This window comes from Mytilus galloprovincialis, chromosome 12, assembly GCF_965363235.1.
Source record: "Mytilus galloprovincialis chromosome 12, xbMytGall1.hap1.1, whole genome shotgun sequence".
Taxonomy (NCBI): domain Eukaryota; kingdom Metazoa; phylum Mollusca; class Bivalvia; order Mytilida; family Mytilidae; genus Mytilus; species Mytilus galloprovincialis.
In genome coordinates this window covers 21124863-21144115 of record NC_134849.1, presented here as the reverse complement: position 1 = coordinate 21144115, position 19253 = coordinate 21124863, and the positions used below count along the sequence as shown (strand labels likewise).

Here is a 19253-nt window from a genome sequence, read left to right as displayed (position 1 = left end):
CACATTCAGAAAAGTTAAGATGAACTTTCAACATGTAAATCAGGTTATAACAATTACGTCGGAACAGTGAGAATATTTTCAATCTCAATCTCAGTAATTACTTGTGCGCCGGAAAGGTTTTGAGTCAGGTAAAGGTTATATTGTCAATATTTTTTAAAGTGTTACAAGTGGTACGATATGTAATGAATCATTTTCCACAATTGTCTCAGATATGAAATCAAGTACTAGTAAACATGATAAATCATAAATGATGTAAATTGTATTTCAGTTGAACAACACAGCGACTTTGAAATACGAATACATAATACATCTGATTGGAGTATTCAGTATTGTCTATGCTATAAGCAAATTGGACAGGCACCTACTGAAATAAACATTAACTGTATTGACCGTCTATCGGGAAAATATTTGACAGTATAAAAGAAAGATGATTATCGCCATTATCCTTTGACATTATGTGAAGTGGAGGTCTACGGAACTGAAATTTCTGGAAATACAGTTAATACATATGAACCTAAGCCAACAACTCTTGGAACCACACTTAGCGATCACAAAATACTTGAAAATAATGTTAGTACCAGCTTTGATTTTCATGACCAAACAACAGGTATTTTAGCTTACAAAATAATTATTCAATATCAAGGTTCTTCTAAGAAGCTTATTTCTATCACAGCTAATGATATTCAGTGGGTTTGAGGTAAAATAAATCAATTTGCCAGGACAAAAAATACATTTTCATAACTGGCATTTGGTACGATGTTAAAATTGAGGATAGAAATGGAGAATATGTAAAAGAGACAACAACCTAACCACAGAGTAGATAATAGCCGAAGGCCACTGGTGGGTCTTCAACGTAACGAGAAACTCCTGCACAGGGGGTGGACTTAAGCTGGTCTCTAAATAAAAATGTTTATAGTATAGCAAATTTTTTATGCCTTTTTTATTGTATCTTTTAAACAAAGCAATTTGCTTAAGTTTGTGAAATGAAGTCCGAGTAGGCAAATCAGAAAATTATGTAAAAATAACTCTAATAATGTATAATATCAATGAAACACAAAAATACCCTGTTCATATTTAATTCAGTAATCAAAACTCAAAGATCTGTTTCGCTAGTATATGATTTCACGTTATGTACCAATTATTTTGTTGCATTTACACCCGCTAACTTTAACATGAAACAAGGCCTATAAGGATTTATTTCAATCACTCAAATTCAATTTGAAGATCAAATATGGCGTGTTGTCTATATATCTTTGAAAACGTTGCCCAGGTCTTATCAAGTATAAGTTGTCGTAATTACATGCTCTGATTATTATTTATTATACTATGGTGACGAAAAATAAAATGCATCGTAATTCATGAAATTCGTGCGTAGAAGTAGCGTTGAATATAATGAATTTAAAACTTTTACTGTTTGGTTTGTTTTATATGATATCCATTTGACGTAGCTCGGTACTTATACATCCCGTCAATGTGTTAGTAATATCTTTCATGTTTGCTGGTGTGTTTTGTATATGCGACTTTTTGTGTTTCCTTAATTGTTTCTTATAACGTGACTGTACTTTTAAAGATCCCGGCATTATGTAATTGTTCTATAATATGTCATTATGTTATTGTTTATTATAAATTGGATAATACTTTGAAAGACAAACGACAAAATTATTTCATTCGCGTAGTAGTATTAACCATATATGGATTCATAAAAGTTCTAAAGAACTGCTGAATAATTTTTAATCTCGGTCTGTTTTTGTAATTAATTTTAACATAACTTTTGATTTTATAAACCCTGGATACCACAATCTCCATGTGAAATTATAATTGTTTTTTATAAACATTGAACGACAAAATTTCTGTTTGTGACGTTTGTATTTCTGACGCCCAACACGCAAAACAAGGAATCTGTTTTTTAATTTGGCGGATGCTTTTTGTGTTTTTTGTATATGTTTGTTTGTCTTGATATTATAACACAGTCGTGACTGCTGTAACCATATTTTGACTATTTTACCGATTATGTCTGTTTCGTTCACGAATCGTTGTAAAAGTAACGGAATTTGATGCGACTGTCATAAAAGTGAGAGGTTAAGCGTTATGAAACCAGGTTCAATCCACCATTTTCTACATTTAACAATGCTTGTACCTAGTCAGGAATATGACAGTTGTTGTCCATTCGTTTTTTATGTGTTTTGTCATTTGATTTTGCCATGTGATTAGGGACTTTCCGATTGAATTTTCGTATTTTCGGAGTTAAGTATTTTGGTGATTTTACTTTTTAGAAGTTTTTTTGTTTTATATATTTTTTTGTAGAAAACAGTAACTCCTCTTCTATAACAAAATTCAAATTGTTATTTGACAATACCTTAGTCCGGAAGCTTTTGAAAAATATACTCTTATCATCAAGTATTATTCAACGATACTCTCGTCAAGAACCATACATTAAATTGATACACTTTCTAATAATATACATTGTTCGAGACCTCCTTTTGTCGTTAACTACTTTCAAATTACCTGTGAACCAACATTGATAACAGTTAAAAAAGACCTTTCTATATGATTCTTCTCCAACAGTTGTAGGACGGTCTCGTTAATAATTCGCCGTTGCAGCATATAATGTATTCTGGGTAAGAGTATTTGGGACAACTTTTGGGAATTTTGGATTCTCAATGCTCTTCAACTTTGTACTTGTTTGGCTTTATAAATATTTTGATATGAGCGTCACTGATTAGTCTTGTGTAGACGAAACGCGCGTCTGGCGTACTAAATTATAATCTTAGTACCTTTAATAACTATTCACACCACTGGGTCGATACCACTTCTGGTGGACGTTTCGTCCCCGAGGGTATCACCAGCCCAGTAGTCAACATTTCGATGTTGACATGAATATCAATAATGTGGTAATTTTTATAAATTTGTTTACAAAACTTTGAATTATTCGAAAAACTCAGGATTTTCTTATCCCCAGCATGGATGACCTTAGCCGTATTTGGCACACCTTTTTGGAATTTTGGATCATCAATGCTATTCAACTTTGTACTTGTTTGGCTTTGTAAATATTGTGATATGAGCGTGACTGATGAGTCTTATGTAGACGAAAAGCGCGTCTGGCGTACTAAATTATAATTCTGGTACCTTTGATAACTAATTAGATTTTCAAAAGGGTGCACCAAAACGGTGTAATTTGATAAAAACTTTCTATAAACAGTTAAGATTTCGCTTTGGAGTACGGACTATGAAATTACCCATAGTCCTTTGGGTTATGAAACGAATTATAGTTGTTACACTTAACTTTCTATAAAAGAACTTATAAAACACACCATGCTTGTTCTATAAATCAAGCAAATAAAATAAAAAATTGAGCTATTATGTTTTTTTTATATTTATGTTTGTTTAAAAAGAATTGACCGCAAAGTGATCATAACTTCGATAGGGACCTACTGTGTCGTTTTCTGTGCAGAGGGATTCGTTTTCGGTTATGAATAAATTATATTGTGTTAGCCGTAAGAAAAAAAAAGAAATATTTTGTCAATTGAATATTTTGAGAAAATATCAAATTATTCATGTTGTTAATGTGTAACGATAGTCTGACCGAATTATTTTTTTAAATGCCTTCTTTCGTACGGTTTGATGTTGTTAGTTTCTTGTTACTGGTTACTAGTTCATGAGATGTTTTGATTATATTTTCTCTTGTGTATCGTTCGAAAACTATTTATAAAAAAAGGAGAAGTTCAGTGTCTTATGTCATATCGTTTAATTCATAATGTTGGCATATCTTTATCATTATACTTTTAGAATTAAGAGGATATGATGATTGACGTATTGTGTCAACACTTATCTCTTAATGTTTATAATTATAATTAACTGTAAACAAAACTTTAAGTTTTTGAAATACCTCAGGAATAGATTACCTTAGCCGTATATTACCAAGATGCTTGATTTCTTGATTGACAACATATTTGTTACGTTCGGAGGACGTGATTTTCAACAGACTGTCGGCATTCCAATGGGAACAAACTGTGCCCCTTTACTTGCCGACTTGTTTCTCTATTATTATGAAGCTGACTTCACGTTTTTCTTGATAGAGGGTTGCTGCTCACAAGGAAGCTTTTAAACTAAGAGTTCCAAATGGTGCAGTTGAAATCATCCCTTCGTAAATTTTACGGACGCCACCACGAGTTGGTTGACCGTTATGGAATAACCGTTTCACAAATGATATCGGATATGTTCCTTACGTGGTAACTACAATCCCCTTCCCTTTCATGAATGTGACCTACCGAATTAGACTATTTACCGGATTTGTAATCACATAAGCAACACGACGGGTGCCACATATGGAGCAGGATCTGCTTACTCTTCCGGAGCACCTGAGATCACCCCTAGTTTTTGGTGGGGTTCGTGTTGTTTATTCTTTAGTTTTCTATGTTGTGTCATGTTTACTATTGTTTTTCTGTTTTTCTGTTTGTCTTTTTCATTTTTAGCCATGGCGTTGTCAGTTTGTTTTAGATTTATAAGTTTGACTATCCCTTTAGTATCTTTCGTCCCTCTTTTTTTTGCAAAACTTTTTGAATTTTTGGTCCTCAATGCTCTTGAACTTCGTACTTCATTTGACTGTTATTTTTTGAATCGAGCGTCATTGATGAGTCTTTTGTAGACGAAACGCGTGTCTAAAGAAAATATAAAATTTCAATCCTGGTATCTATGATGATTTTTTTTACTGAAGACAATGTCCTGATCTTTTGACCTAGCAATGTTTTTTGCATGTATTTGTTTATATAACATTGAGGTCATAAAATCCGTATTTGCTGTAAACCGACCGACCATAGATTATCCCTGTCGACCCTAATTTTTATGGCGTCGGAAACATAATAAAACTCTACTTTCACACCCTGATTTAGATGGAGATGTTACCTGAAGCACATAATTTTCTGTGTGGTCCATATCTTCCTATTTTTCTTATTTTAATCAATTCCAATTGCAAATCGAACATTATTAATGCTAATATTATTTTAGGTTATACTCAGTGGATATTTAAGGAACTGTTTCCCTCAAAACAATGGAACCCATCGAGCACACAATTCTATCTTTTCATACAGCCATTAGCCTCATTGATGGAATGTTCAATAATATGTACAGGAAACCCTAAATGTAGAGCTGTTTTCATTTACGAAAACACATGTTTCGGATTATCCACGTTAACACCAAACTCAAAACTGATTTCAACTGTACGGACATTTATCAAACAACCACAAGACGGTATGTATCTTTTGAATAAAAACCGGCAAATCGTTTCAGTTTTTTTTAATGGATTTTGACCCGACCAATGATTACAACTATCTTCATGTCATAGGTATTTTAAAATTGGTAAAGAAAAAATCCCAAACATGTTTACAGTGAAATTTCCACTTGGACGCTTCAAATTAAAAATGATTTCTATTCTTTTCTTTCATTGAGTATGAAAAAAAAACCACCCTGCTATTTTGAACGAAGAAAGCTTATTTCGTTAACATTGGAATCCTCTTTCTTCTACATTAGATGTTAAGAATTTTAATTTGTTCTCAAAACCTCTTTATGTACTGTCTTAGGACCTCCATCCGATATTCGTAGGAAATATAAGATACATATTAACAATCCTCTATTTGGTGAACCTTATACGTCAAGTGAAGAACATGCCTGCTTCAACGTCTTTGTCAATTTATAAACAAAATCCCTGTAAGTGTACATCCTCATTGTCACTTTTTTGCAAAATGGATAAAATTAGATAATCAAAAATGTGTCCATAACTGAGTTTACATTTGAAATCAGTGACAGAATCACGTGTGCTGGTTACTATCTTTTATCATTTTATTCTTTTGCCTATAATGTAGTGAAAAAAAAAACAAGATCTCTCCTTCTGTTTTATCCATTTGCATCAATTTATATCATAATAACACTGGCTTTCCTAATTAAATTGACCTTCTAATTGATTCGTGCACCAATGAGAACTCTTATTGAGAGGAAACGCGCATGACGCGTATAAAATTATAAGCCTGATATCTTTGATGAGTTTTTTTTATAACAAGATGAACAAAGGCTTTGTCTTTGTCTTTTATATACGAAAAATTAAGCAGAAAAAATGAACATGTTGAATGCCAGTTTACATTTATCCACCGAACTTAGATATAGACTAAAGGGAACGACATCCATACAAATTGATCCATTTGCATCAATTTATTTCTTTATTCACCTAATCAAAATGACACTGGCTTTATTTTTATCCACAGACATGTTACACATGTTACAACCGATAGTTTGTTTATTTTTTTCTTCTTCATAAAATGGGGTTGCCTTTGGCATGTAATATAATAAATTTTTCATTTGTTAATTGTTCTAACATGATTTCTTTTAACAACCTTGATGACCTCAAAGATGCCATCAGAATCTAGTTATTAGTTAGATATTGCTCTTCAATTGTTTTGAGTCTTATATATTCGTCAACTTCTAATATTTCAGCTTTGATCGTTCTTGCTAAATATAAACCTAAAACAAGTGATTTGGATGAATGCAACTGTTGTTTACAATTCTACTGTTTATAAATCCTTGAGGTTGTCGAATGTTTAAGGTTTTCTATTACCAGACATATATAAACTTATCCTGATTTGGGATATATCTATTGCAATTTTGTTTTCAATATTATTCAATTTCCTTATTGATTTGACCTCCTAATTGATTTGTGTGCCAATGTAAATTTGTATTGAGAATAAACGCGCGTGTTGCGTACAAAATTATAAGCCTTGTCTCTTTGATGAGTTTGGAATAGTAACATGATAAACATACACTTTATCTATCTCTATTATACACATAACATCATAGCAAAAACATGTCATGACAGTTTAAATTTATTTACAAAACTTTACATTTTAATGTTGTGTTTCTGTTGTTTCGTTGTTCTCCTCTTATATTTGATGCGTTTTTCTCAGTTTTAATTTGTAACCCGGATTTATTTTTCTCAGTCAATTGATGAGTTTCGAATAGCGGTATACTACTGTTGCCTTTGTTTACATAGACTTATTGGCAAGCCTTTAATACAAAGGAATGACAATGGATGTAATGTACTGATGAGTATGTGATATTTTGTTTTACAGAATGTAATGGTTGGGACTTTGTTTATTATAACGGACTATGTATGCTGTTTAGTGCTATTGATTTGAATTGGTTTGAAGCAAGAACATATTGTGAAAACAAGAATAGCCACTTACTCGTCCTAGATTCTGAACTAAAGGTCAACGAAACCAAAGAGTTGTTAAATACCTACTGTAAGTTCGGATAATTCTTTATATCATTTGATTTAGGTAATTTTACAATGATGTACTTTAACCTAACCTACCAGATACAATTTTTTTAAGGTCCACCCTGCTTTTTATTTTTTTCCTCGCCTAGCCCGAAGGGCCAAGTTTAATTTTCTCATCACATAGCGTCCGTGTAGGCCGTCGTCGTAAATTTTTACAAACACGTTTCCTCTGAAACTACGGGAATTTTTTTTATCACTTGGTCACAATCATCATAAGGGTATCTATTTTAAAAATCTGTTCGATACTGCGCCTATCAACCAACATGGCCAAAATGGTTGAAAGTAGAACATAGGTGTGAAATGCACATTTTGGGTTTTATCTCTGAAACTAAAGCATTTAGAGAAAACTGGCATGGGATAAAATGAAATGTTCTTTCTTGGGGTTATTATCTTGAATACTGTTATAGATAGAGATAAACTGTAATCAGCAATAATGTTCAGCAAAGTAGGATCTAATAATAGGTCAACACGACCAAAATATTTAATTGACCTCTTAAAAGTAAATTCTTTACAATTTTCGGTGTCGGCCGTTGTTGTTAGCTTTTACAAAAATCTTCTCCTCTGAAAATTATGAGACAAATTTTACCAAACTTGGCAAAACTCATTATTAAAGTATCTTGTTTAAAAACTGTGTCCTAATACCCCAACATCCGACCAACATGGCCTACATGACTAGAAATATAATATATAGGTAAACTACAGTTTTTTGCTTAAAAGGAGGAACGAAAGATACCAAAGGGACAGTCAAACCCATAAAACGAAAATAAACTGACAACGCCATGGCTAAAAACGAAAAAGACAAACAGACAAAAAATAGACATGACACAACATAAAAAAGTAAAGAATAAGCAACACGAACCCCACTAAAAACTAGGGGTGATCGCAGGTGCTCCGGAAGGGTAAGCAGATCCTGATCAACATGTGGCATCTGTCGTGTTGCTCATGTTATTACAAATCCGGTAAATGGTCTAATTCGGTAGGTCACATTCATGAAAGGGAAGGGGATTGTAATTACGATGTAAGGTACATATCCGATATCATTTGTGAAACGGTTATTCCATAACGGTCAACCAACTCGTGGTGGCGTCCACAACTAAAGAATTAAGAGCAAATCTGATTTTACATAAAAATGTTCATCAGGTTTCGAACTACCTACCTATTAAATAATCTAATTACAAATCAGATAACCCGTTTTGGGGCTGCTGTTCTGATTTTGGTAATTTGAAGAAAATTTTGCTGTTTTTTGTTATTTTGAAAATACTTTTAGATAAACTGTTAATAGCAATAATATTCAGCAAAGTAAGATTTACAAAAAATGTCACCATTACCAAAATCGTCAATTGACATCTTATAAGAGTTATTGTCCATAAAAGGCATTTTCTGCATTTTTTGTGATTTTTTTTCAAAAATCTTGTGCCTCTAACTTAACTCCTGGGCCAAATTAAACCAAACTTGGCCTTGGTCTTTATCAAGATATCTATAACTATTGATTATGATGTTGACCCTTTTACAAATGATTAACAAAACCACAGTAAATACAGGTGAGCGACACAGGTTTTTGGGAGCCTCTAGTTGTAATTATTCACCATATAATTTTTCCATAAAGTCTTTAGTGAGGAAATGTTTAATAGCACTGACATGTAATTATAATTTCATGTCTGTATGTGTTTTCGTCAGGGATACCAGTGTTTTTTTTTCTCGAGAGTTTAATGGTGCAAAGTTTAAGTTCTGTGGCATTGAAACATTCTTTTGTTATCTACATTGAATTTCATAAATAATAAATTCTGAACACCAAACTTGTATGAATATGTTTTTACACATAATGGTCTGTTTAAAATCTTTATATTAATGATTTGAGACTATAATTTATGCAAAGATTGTCAATGGGTTCCAGAGGTACGTTCACTACGTTGTACATATAGCTTTTACTGTGGATTCATTTATTTTCGTGGGTACCAATTTTTGTGGTTGACCTGTTCACAAAAAATCCACGAAAATTGGCACCCGAAGGATAATAATGAATCCACAGTATCCGACTATGTTGCCACATCGCACAGTTTTAATGCTGTCTGTCCTTTTATACATACAAATTTTGATTTAACCATTGTTATCTTCCTTCTTTTTATGGAATTGCTGATTCATGCAAATTCACCCAATATCCTTTCTGTTCTAAATTGAGCCCTGAATAACACCATAGTGATTTTAAATGTTGACGGAACTTTCATCTTAAGTAATTTACCAAATAAGTCTCAAAATCTAGCAATGTGATCCAGCAATGATAGACCAAATTAAATGACAACAAATTGTCTATTTCGTTGTTTTCTGATTCGTGCTTATATCTTTTTTTATGTTGAATTATGAGTCAAATACGTTCTTCCATGATGTAAAATATCGCAAGCTTCATTCCGCGTTTACACATAATTCGAATTCGATTCGCATTCGATTGGATTTCAGTTAAAAAATATAGTATTGTGCTTTTGCTGAAATTGAGCAAAAGCAGTTGTTTTATTGACTCCTTGTTAAAAGAGACCATTCATAGCTTAAGGAGGTTCGCGGGTCTAAATCATTTATATAGGATTTCTCTATATTTTTTTATAAATGAACTTTATCTTATAGTTAATAGAAAAATAAAATAAAAAAGTGGGGTCACCGTTCATTTGCGCTCACAATCTGCCTTCTAAAGAAGCATACATTTTTGTAAAGGCGTCTTTTTCTGTTGAAGTAATAGGAGAAAAAAAGGTAATATCGAAATAAAAAAAGGAAATTTATTATAGAAATCGCCAAATTTTTTCAATAATTTAGTTTAAGTACAGCTTATATGGAAATTATATTAAAAAAGATAGGTCACCGATGAGTTGAAAAAGTTATTTCAATTTTAGAGCCAAAAAATGGCATTTTTCCACCAAAGGGAGATAATTTGGAACTTTTTCAATGATGTATACATTTTGAAAGTCATCTGGGGCCAACACGAATTGATTGTTTTGAATGATTTTTGTACCATATGATAAAGTTACAACTACAAAAGGAAAGAAATAAAATTTGTAACGAGAAACAAATGTTTGATTTTTTTCTGAAATTTTTATACCCTCGAGCCTCCTTAACAGTATATACTAAGAATTTATGTTGAATGGGATAAAAACATTTCTTTTATTTTAGATCACGATTTACGCTCACTTTACGTTGGAGCATCCGACGAGACAAAGGAAGGAGAATGGAAATGGGTCACCAAGACAAAGATATCTGGTTATTTTAATTTCCAGCCAGGCCAACCTAACAACATTGATTCCAATCATCCTAATAAAGTAGCAAATTGTGGGGCTCTTATGTCTAAAGGTGAATTAGACTTATACGATGTGTACTGTTACGGGAAGAGAAAATTTATTTGTGAAATGTAATTAAAGTCAATCTAATGTTTTCTAATGATAATTATATACCAAGCATCTGTTAGTTTTCTGATTAATCAATCGGTAATTGTCTTGGATTTTCTTTCTTCTCTCCTAAACGCCAGATTGAGGGACGACGTAAACAAATCAATAATAGATACAAAAAAAAAATCCTTAAATCAAATAGTTGATAGGGGGAGGGGTCAAAATTGTTGCAAGTCTTGTTTAATTGACATTAATTTTATGTATATTCTTAATCGTCAATCATTTTTTTCCGAAATAAGGTTAAGAGGAGGGATAAGGGGTCAGTGAAAAAACCGTATGAAATTTATTTTTTTATTTATTGTTTTATCCTATATTGAGTTTTTGATGTCGTCTCTAATAACTCAAATCGTTTTCCTTTGGACACATGAATGAGTACAGATTACAGTATTCATGACTTTTAATTTAATGTCTTGTACCGTTATTCATGAAGCAATAAATGAAGTCTCCTTATCACCATTATGATATAGCCATCGATTGATTTAGGAGTGTCAGTGTCAGCTCAGTAGTAAGTACTTCGGTACTGACATGATTTAACAAGCTTTTCTTAAATTATCCGTTTTTAAATTTTGAAATTGTTAAGAAACTAAGGTCTCAACTCCCTCAGGCAAAGTTGATTTTAGATGAATTTGGCTATCAATTTAAGGTATTTTTGTCATAAAGCTCTGCAACGGTTTCGGTACTTATACATCCTCGGATTTTAAATATTTGGCTTTGAGCGTTCCTGATGAAGGTAAATGCAGAAAAGCGCTTCGGATGCATTGAAATTATTTAACGTGTTGTTTTCAACTTTTTCAACTTTTTTAATTTCCATAATTGTCGATTGATATTGAGAAGTATTTAGCGATATATAATAGCATTGTCATATAGGCAGGAGGTTTGGCTTTATAGAAAACAAGGTTCAACCCACCATTTCTATTCTTAAAATGTCATATAGCAAGTCAGGAAAATGTCTGTTGTTATCAAATAGCTTGTTGCTATGTATGTTGCATTTCCGTATGTATTTGATGCACTTCAGTGTTCCTGTTTTTCTGTTGTTTTCCTCTTAAAGTTGATGTGTTTCCCTCAGTTTTAGTTTGTAACCCGGATATGTTTTCTCTCCATCCATTTTTGAATTATTAACGGCGGTATTCTAATAATGGAAGTTTTTGTCACATTTGGTTTATCTGATTTCATTTCGGTGATTTTGAGATTCCTAGTTTACTTGTTTCTTTATTTGATGTATTGTTGATTTGATCCATTCCGTGTGTATCTTTATGTCATTAGGTTGCCTATACCTTTACGAAATATGTTTCTTGATATCTGAAAATTGTACGGAGTCCGTTCATCGTTAATTAGGTTAAATTTGTTATTATAGTTGTCAACACAGTATTATTTTATTCGAATGCGGTAGCACCGAATGAGACTTATTAACGAATATGTGCTGATACGAACAATATGACGGATGCCAAAGTATGAAGCAAGGTCTGCTTACTTTTCCCCAATATTTACGATCACGTCTGATTTGAGTTGTGTTTTCTATTAAGGGTTTTGTAGGCTGTTGTTTCGCTTTGGTCTTTTTCTGTTTTTGCCTTAGCGTGGTCAGTATTATCTGGTGTGTGATAAAAGTTCAAATATTTATTCAAAGACGTATACTAAATGTACATGTTGATGCACGTTGTTCATATCAACTGGTGTTTTATTTTTCGTTTACAATATTAACAATGTATTTTCTTATTGCATCGTTATAACTTGCTGTGTTCTTATGTTCGTATGTTCTCATGTAGATCATATTGTACCTATTTACAAAGTTTTTCATTGGTACCGATGTTGCAATGTATATATATCTTGAATATGTATAAATGAAAACTGGAAAAGGAGAACATGTTATAAGACCCATATTTTGTTTAAAAAATAGAGGTTACTTAAAAGATAACATGCACGATCTTCAATATGCCATACATTATCTAATGTAAAAGGAGTTTACAAAATCAATAACACAACATTAGTTTAGAACATAATAAAATGAGGTACCTACGACGAAATAAAATTGTATAAGTCTTGAAGTATTTTTTGCACATTTTGAATAGGGGGAAAATGTATGTTAAATTTTTATTTGATAGGAACATGTAAATAGATGTGTAACAAAGCTTTTTATAAATTGTTTCCTGTTATTTTGCTGTTGCCGAAATTTTAAGGAAGTTCGCTACTCAGTTTCAAATTAAGTCGCTTTTAAAAACACTACTATACATTGAAAGGTGATTAATTAAGGAATCAAAAGAGCAAACAAAATATATAGGCCCATGTGCTTGTTTTCTAGATATAACCCAATGATATTTTGGCGGGAAAATGTTCTCTCTTCACTTTTCATAGCTTTATCATAAACAAGTATAAGTTCTCAAAAACTATTAAAAAATAATAATTAAAATCTTGTGTGACTTTTACAGATGGCTTATCATAATACATGTAAAAGATTTCTAAAAAAATGGGGGTAAATGGGCAAATTTTGTTTAAGGCATTCAAATGGATAAAACTAGAGGATTCCGAAAATCAAACAAAAAGTCCAAAACATGACAAGCGAACATCCTTAACACAGTTTCAGTGGATTGACATCTTCAAAAAACCAATATTTAGACTGCAATGTCGTGAGATGAGTGTGACGTTATATGAGATATTATCAATTTCTTTATAAGATTAGAATGCCAAGGTATTTCTCAAGAAATAATGGACGCGTATCCCCCTAAACTGGCAAGAAATTTAAATACATGAGCTATCTATAAACTATGAGCAGGCTTCTAATAATACAGAGATGGACGTTATGCGCACATAAAACAAAATGCTCTTGTTGTATAAAGCTCTGTTTTGGACGATAATTAATGCGTAGTTCCGTAGATTTTTCTTTTTATGTTAAAGCACCTGAAATCATACAAGATCGTGGTATTTTAAGTCGTCTTCTCTTAACTCATAATAAATGCAGCGAACCCAATAGTAAATGATTTTGATAGATATAAAAATTAATAAAAAGTAGTAAAAGAATACTTGAAGTTACTGAAAGGTTATCAAAACCCATAAATACTAATTAATTAACTATGTTTTTTAGACTCAAGTATCAATCAGTGCACAAACATCAGATGCAAGGTAAAGAAAAACAAAATACGTGCAAAATTGTGCTATGTCAAAGTTTTAAAATCAATATCGTCAGGATTTAAGCTTATGAGTATTCATAAATGTATATACATATCAATATATATTAAGTAATCTTTGATTTATCAAAAAAAAATATAAAACTTAATTCTAATAAAAAAAACAATATTGCAGATTTTGATACAGTATTAATCATGCCAATGTCGACCCAAACGACAACGCTGCCTTGGTGCCAATGCAATTTCCTTTTATTTTTTTATTTTTACCTTCATTTGAATCTTCTTAATCTTTAGATGAGCCTTGAAAATCAACTTATAATGCTTCGTATTCATTAGGATAACGGTTTATGGTCCACAAAGAACTTTCACTGCCTTCCAAGAGACGTTTCTCTGGTAGATTATGTTGAACAATTTATTTTCTTATTCCTTAATACTTTATACATGATAACTTGACGGATGACCTCAGTTTTGGTCACTTGTATTAAAAGAACTATAGAATTATAGATGTGTTATGTGTTTGTACAAGTTATGTTTTATATTGAATAAAATTTATTACATTGTCTCCGTCCTTTGCATTATTTATAGTCAAGAGTTTGGTCTGGTCTTTTGAAAACACTAAAATAACACAATAACCGAAATCTGAGGAAAATTCAAAACGGAATTCCATAACCAAGGTGTCAGAACACGAACTACTCCCTCCGTATAAAGGTCATACATGTACATATCAGGATATCCCTGGTTTCTATGAACTTAAAGTAATTATAGATTATCGTTGGTTATCTCAACGAGATTGCTTTTCTCGCTTGAGCTGGTACAGCGAAAGTGAGAAAAGGAATCGAGTTGAGATGACCAATGATAATCTGTTTATCGCTATTTTACCTATGACGACGTTGTCAATTTCAATGTCAATTTCGTTAACAACGCCACGTGGCCTCCTTAGTTTCTAGCGATAATTTGTCCATATCAAGCGAGAAGCATGATATGAAAATTATCACAAAAAAGATTAAAGGAAAAATGCACAAAATAGCGATAAATCATTATTATCTAACTAATTTGAAATTATTTCTGTGTTTTGAGTGATTTTTGTTTGTTTGTACTGTATTCTGACACGTTGTTTAGTCTCTTTAGCATTACCAAGCAGGAGGTTTGGCTAGCCATTTAGGTTAAAACCACCATTTATTTCTTAAAATGGCTTGTGCCAAGTCAAGACTCTGGCAGTTGGTATGATATTCAGCTTGAAACTTTTTCTTAGTATGATATCATGTTTTGCCGTGATGTTTATACGCCAAAATCGGTCATGACATCACGTGGAAATTGATTTCATTTGAATATTTTACATTTTCGAATCCTTGATGCATTTTCTTCTTTTTGTTACGCATTAAGAAGAAAATATTAGTTATGTCACTATTTGTTTTAAATCTCAATTCACATAGAGCTACTGTATTCTGTACATATGTATCGCACATGAATTGAGTATTGTTGAAGGTTACACAAGTATTTTGGCAGCATGATCTATCGAAGTGTAAACTAAGGAAAATATTATAACAGACAAATTCGAATCCGGTATATGTAGATATGCAAGTCCTATAATCATGATATATGAATATTTAAAACTCAATTCAATTTACTCGCATTTATCGAAACCGATGAACGAACTCTGGTTCAAAGTCATGATTATTTAAAATTTAACTTTACACTAGTTCACTCTATTATTTAGCAAAATGTTCGAATCCACACAGCTATGCAGGAAATATTATAGGGTTATTGCATGAATATTGGGAAATATTGTCCCGAGTAGGACTACGAGGGACAATATTTTTCAATATTTATGCAATATCCCTTTTGTATAGCAATATAATATTTGAAAGTAAAAATTGGGTTAAACTAAGATTTTATCGTTGATCACGTGATGCATTTTAAAGATTTATTGCACTAGTGCAATACTAGAATTTATTGCACGCTAACATTTGGTTACTTTCTGTTGGAAATATTATATTGCTTTACAATAATATTTGATATAAGGTGCATATTGGTTTTCGTCACTCACATCCGACTGCATGTAAATATATGCAGAGAAGTTACTTATGTTTATAACATTTTTCGTGATACCATTTATTATAAACGTTTAGTATTATTCTGGTCATCTTTATTCCAGAGGCTTCTCATTGCATTTTGTATGGTCGGGCTATACTCTTTATAACCTTTATTCCAACATCTGTTATATGGATGTTTTCTTAAATAGAAATGATTGAATGGTGTGGCTAGCATTACTTAATACATTTTGCCATCAGTTTGGCGTAACATTATTAACAGTATCTGCATTTATTTATAGCTTTGAAATTAAAGAAATGTATGCTTTATTGTACAGCTACAGTTTCATTACTATTAATGGCGTACTTTAATGTTACTGCGAATCCGCAAATTCTTTAATCGTTTTTATAAGGTAATGTTATAGATAGTTTTAGCTGTACATAATAAATTCAATTCTACAACATAGTTTGGCTGTTATTTATTAATCCAACAATTTCACTTAGTTTGACTGTACTTTATAATTGGCTTTACTTTTTAACTCTGGTTTCCAAAGACTTGTGCGGCTTGATAATTCATTTTGTTTTATTATCAACCTTAACATGTTGTCGTACTTACACTGTTCGATGCGCATGTGTTGATAGAAATAACAGCTGTTCTTATTATCCTGCTGTATTAACGATATGTGTCAAGGTTGTATAAATAATTCAGTAGAGCTACTTTGAAAATGATGCAATGGGGTACACCAGAGGTAGCTTTATTTGAAATTAAATCGTTTAGATCAACCACTTCGTGATTAACAAATTAACGAAGGGATGATTTTACCTTCACAATTTGTTAATCTTGGTTTTAGCTTCCTTGTGAGCAGCAATCTTCTACTAAGGATTATAGAGACAGAGGACTATTACGTTTCGATTAATCAGTCATGTAAATTCGTTTCAATACCCTTTAACATGACTTCATTGGTTAATAGGTCTTAACTTACAAAATATAACGACGCAAACTTGTTAATCAGAAAATATATTGTGTTTATTTTCAGATTGCAAATATTAATTTCCTGTTTTATGCTTTTTTTGTAACATTCCGGTAAATGATAAAATGGGTTAGGACTCGAAAAAACGTTAGTTGTATGGAATCAAAATAATGCGATATTAAAAGTGTTTTTTGTTCGGTCTATAACACCATCTGCTAGAATTGATTTTGCCATATAGTTAGTCTGAACATCACTTGAAACATGTTTTTTGTTTATTCAAATGTTAATCATTTTTTATTCATTAACGCATACCGTGAATAAAACTTCTTTCTAATAATTTTCTTGTTGATAAATTATTGGTCGATTGAGAAGCTATGGGGGAAATATCGGACTGCAATATTTGCATATTTGTAACATTATACTTTCTAGCAGATTTTGGTAAGTAAATGTATATGTCTTAATATCAACGTAACTATGCTTGTAGTTTAATTTTGGGGGAATATAGACAAAACAACGAGTTACCTCCGCATGTTTTACCTCTTTACTGCTGTGTATTTTACTTTATTTACCCTTCGATAGCAATACACAGTTAGAAGTTTAGTTTCTCATTATGGACCCTGTGATTTTTTTAAATATGAAAGTTTTTGTACAATAAAATAGATTTTTAGATATTTAAAGAATAATGTAGCCTTCTTAGTGGGTTTATATGAACATTTAGATTATTTTTATTATGTTTTATAGGCCATTTATATGATTGACAGGCCGTATTTTCCTATCCGTACCGTCCATAGGTCCATAAAGTATTGTAGTGTTTATAAGCACAGATTTTGCGCTCGATCTTTTCAATTCAATTTTATGGAAAAACGAGCAGAAGTGCATATGATTGTTTTTGGACCACTTGATAGATTTAAACCTATAGATTCAGGAAAGTTATCACTGTAATTGATTGAAATTTTCCTTAAGACCAAATTTTGGACACTTTTGTGACATGTTCATCCCCCTTTTTTGCTATATTTTGTATCTAAGAAATGGAGATTGTTGCCATGGTTACACCAAAAAAGGTTTATATGTCACCCTTTTGACCATAAGACACCGAATATGGATGATTATCTTTCTATAAGTATATACATGCATAACACACATATAAAGCCTTCTTTGTTAGACAGGAGGGGAAAGAGGTGAGTGTCAATTTTAAGTTTTTTTCCTAACTGTGTATTGATACCTTAGTTGTAAAGATGATAAGGTTGTATTTAATATACAATAATCTAACTGCTATTCTAACCGGATTTGCTTGAAATATATCAATTTCATGTGGTTTTTTTGTTGTTTTTTTTTCAGCTTTAGTTTCTAGAACTTGTCCTTAATTGTTATTTTAAAGACATTTTAAGTAGGAAAAAGTACTTAATGTAACGATTACCGTTTTTACTAGTTTCAAAAATAGTTTAGACTTTAACTGACATGTAGTATACGGTATAAGATAAAAACTTGAATATATATATATATGCCAATATTAAACCTATATGGTTACTCGCTCATTAGTCTAAGAATAGTTTTAAGAGGGAAACTAATTACATAGTCATAAACAGTATATCAATATCATAATGTTGAACATTGTTGAAACATGTTTGAAATTGCTGAAAGCAAGTTTCATGTTCCTAAAAAATGAAAATAACACTAAATACATTTAATCCTGCTTATACTAATAATGAACGACCGAAAGATTCCAAAAGGATATTCAAATTCATAAGTGGAAAATAAACTTATAACGCCATTGTAAAAAAAAAGACTTAAAGACTTATAACAAAACATGTACACAAAACACAAAGTAAAAATCTTGACACTGTGCAACACGAACCCCAATAAAAATCAGGGGGTTATTTCTGATGCTTTTGAATGATAATCATCATGTGGCAGCTGTCGTGTTGCTCATGTTAGTACGAATCCGGTGATAAGTATAATTTGGTAGGTCACATTGAGGAAAATATGACGAATTGTGGACACGACAATTAGAACTTATCGGTCGTCATTCACGGGGGCGGGGGGGGGGGGGATAACTTACTATTATTGGGTAAACAGGGATGTGCCAAAAATATGGGCCATAATTTTGCGAGATTTTATATAAAATGACCCTCCTCTTTAATGACATCCTATATCAAAATGCATTTACGTTTGATAACTGTTTAATTGATTTGGGGTAGGATCTACTTATCGTATATAAATAAGCTACATGTATTAAGAATCTTACATTATTAATGGTCAATTATTATATTAAATTAAATCAAAATTTGCACCAAACGATGTCAACTCATATATATCTGGTATATTTATGAATTATGAGCATGGGTCATTTTTTAAATATTGTATATAAGAATAGGTCATTCTTT

The 19253-nt window shown here is 31.7% G+C and overlaps 1 protein-coding gene across 1 annotated transcript; it reads left to right on the top strand.

Moving 5' to 3' along the window:
* The first annotated feature begins 436 nt into the window (after positions 1–436).
* LOC143053952 (hepatic lectin-like) lies at positions 437–10790 on the top strand. The gene is made up of 4 exons (XM_076226772.1): positions 437–607; positions 5005–5247; positions 7116–7286; positions 10478–10790. The coding sequence occupies exons 2-4, from the start codon at positions 5103–5105 to the stop codon at positions 10714–10716; spliced, it is 555 nt and encodes a 184-aa protein (XP_076082887.1). The 5' UTR covers positions 437–607; positions 5005–5102; the 3' UTR covers positions 10717–10790.
* The last annotated feature ends 8463 nt before the right edge of the window (positions 10791–19253 follow it).

Bases quoted from the DNA above. Each gene is read 5' to 3' on its own strand.
- LOC143053952 (XM_076226772.1), top strand. From the start codon at position 5,103: ATGGAATGTTCAATAATATGTACAGGAAACCCTAAATGTAGAGCTGTT. The intron at 5,248-7,115 runs GTATGTATCTTT...TTTGTTTTACAG, and splicing joins TATCAAACAACCACAAGACG to AATGTAATGGTTGGGACTTT. The intron at 7,287-10,477 runs GTAAGTTCGGAT...CTTTTATTTTAG, and splicing joins AGAGTTGTTAAATACCTACT to ATCACGATTTACGCTCACTT.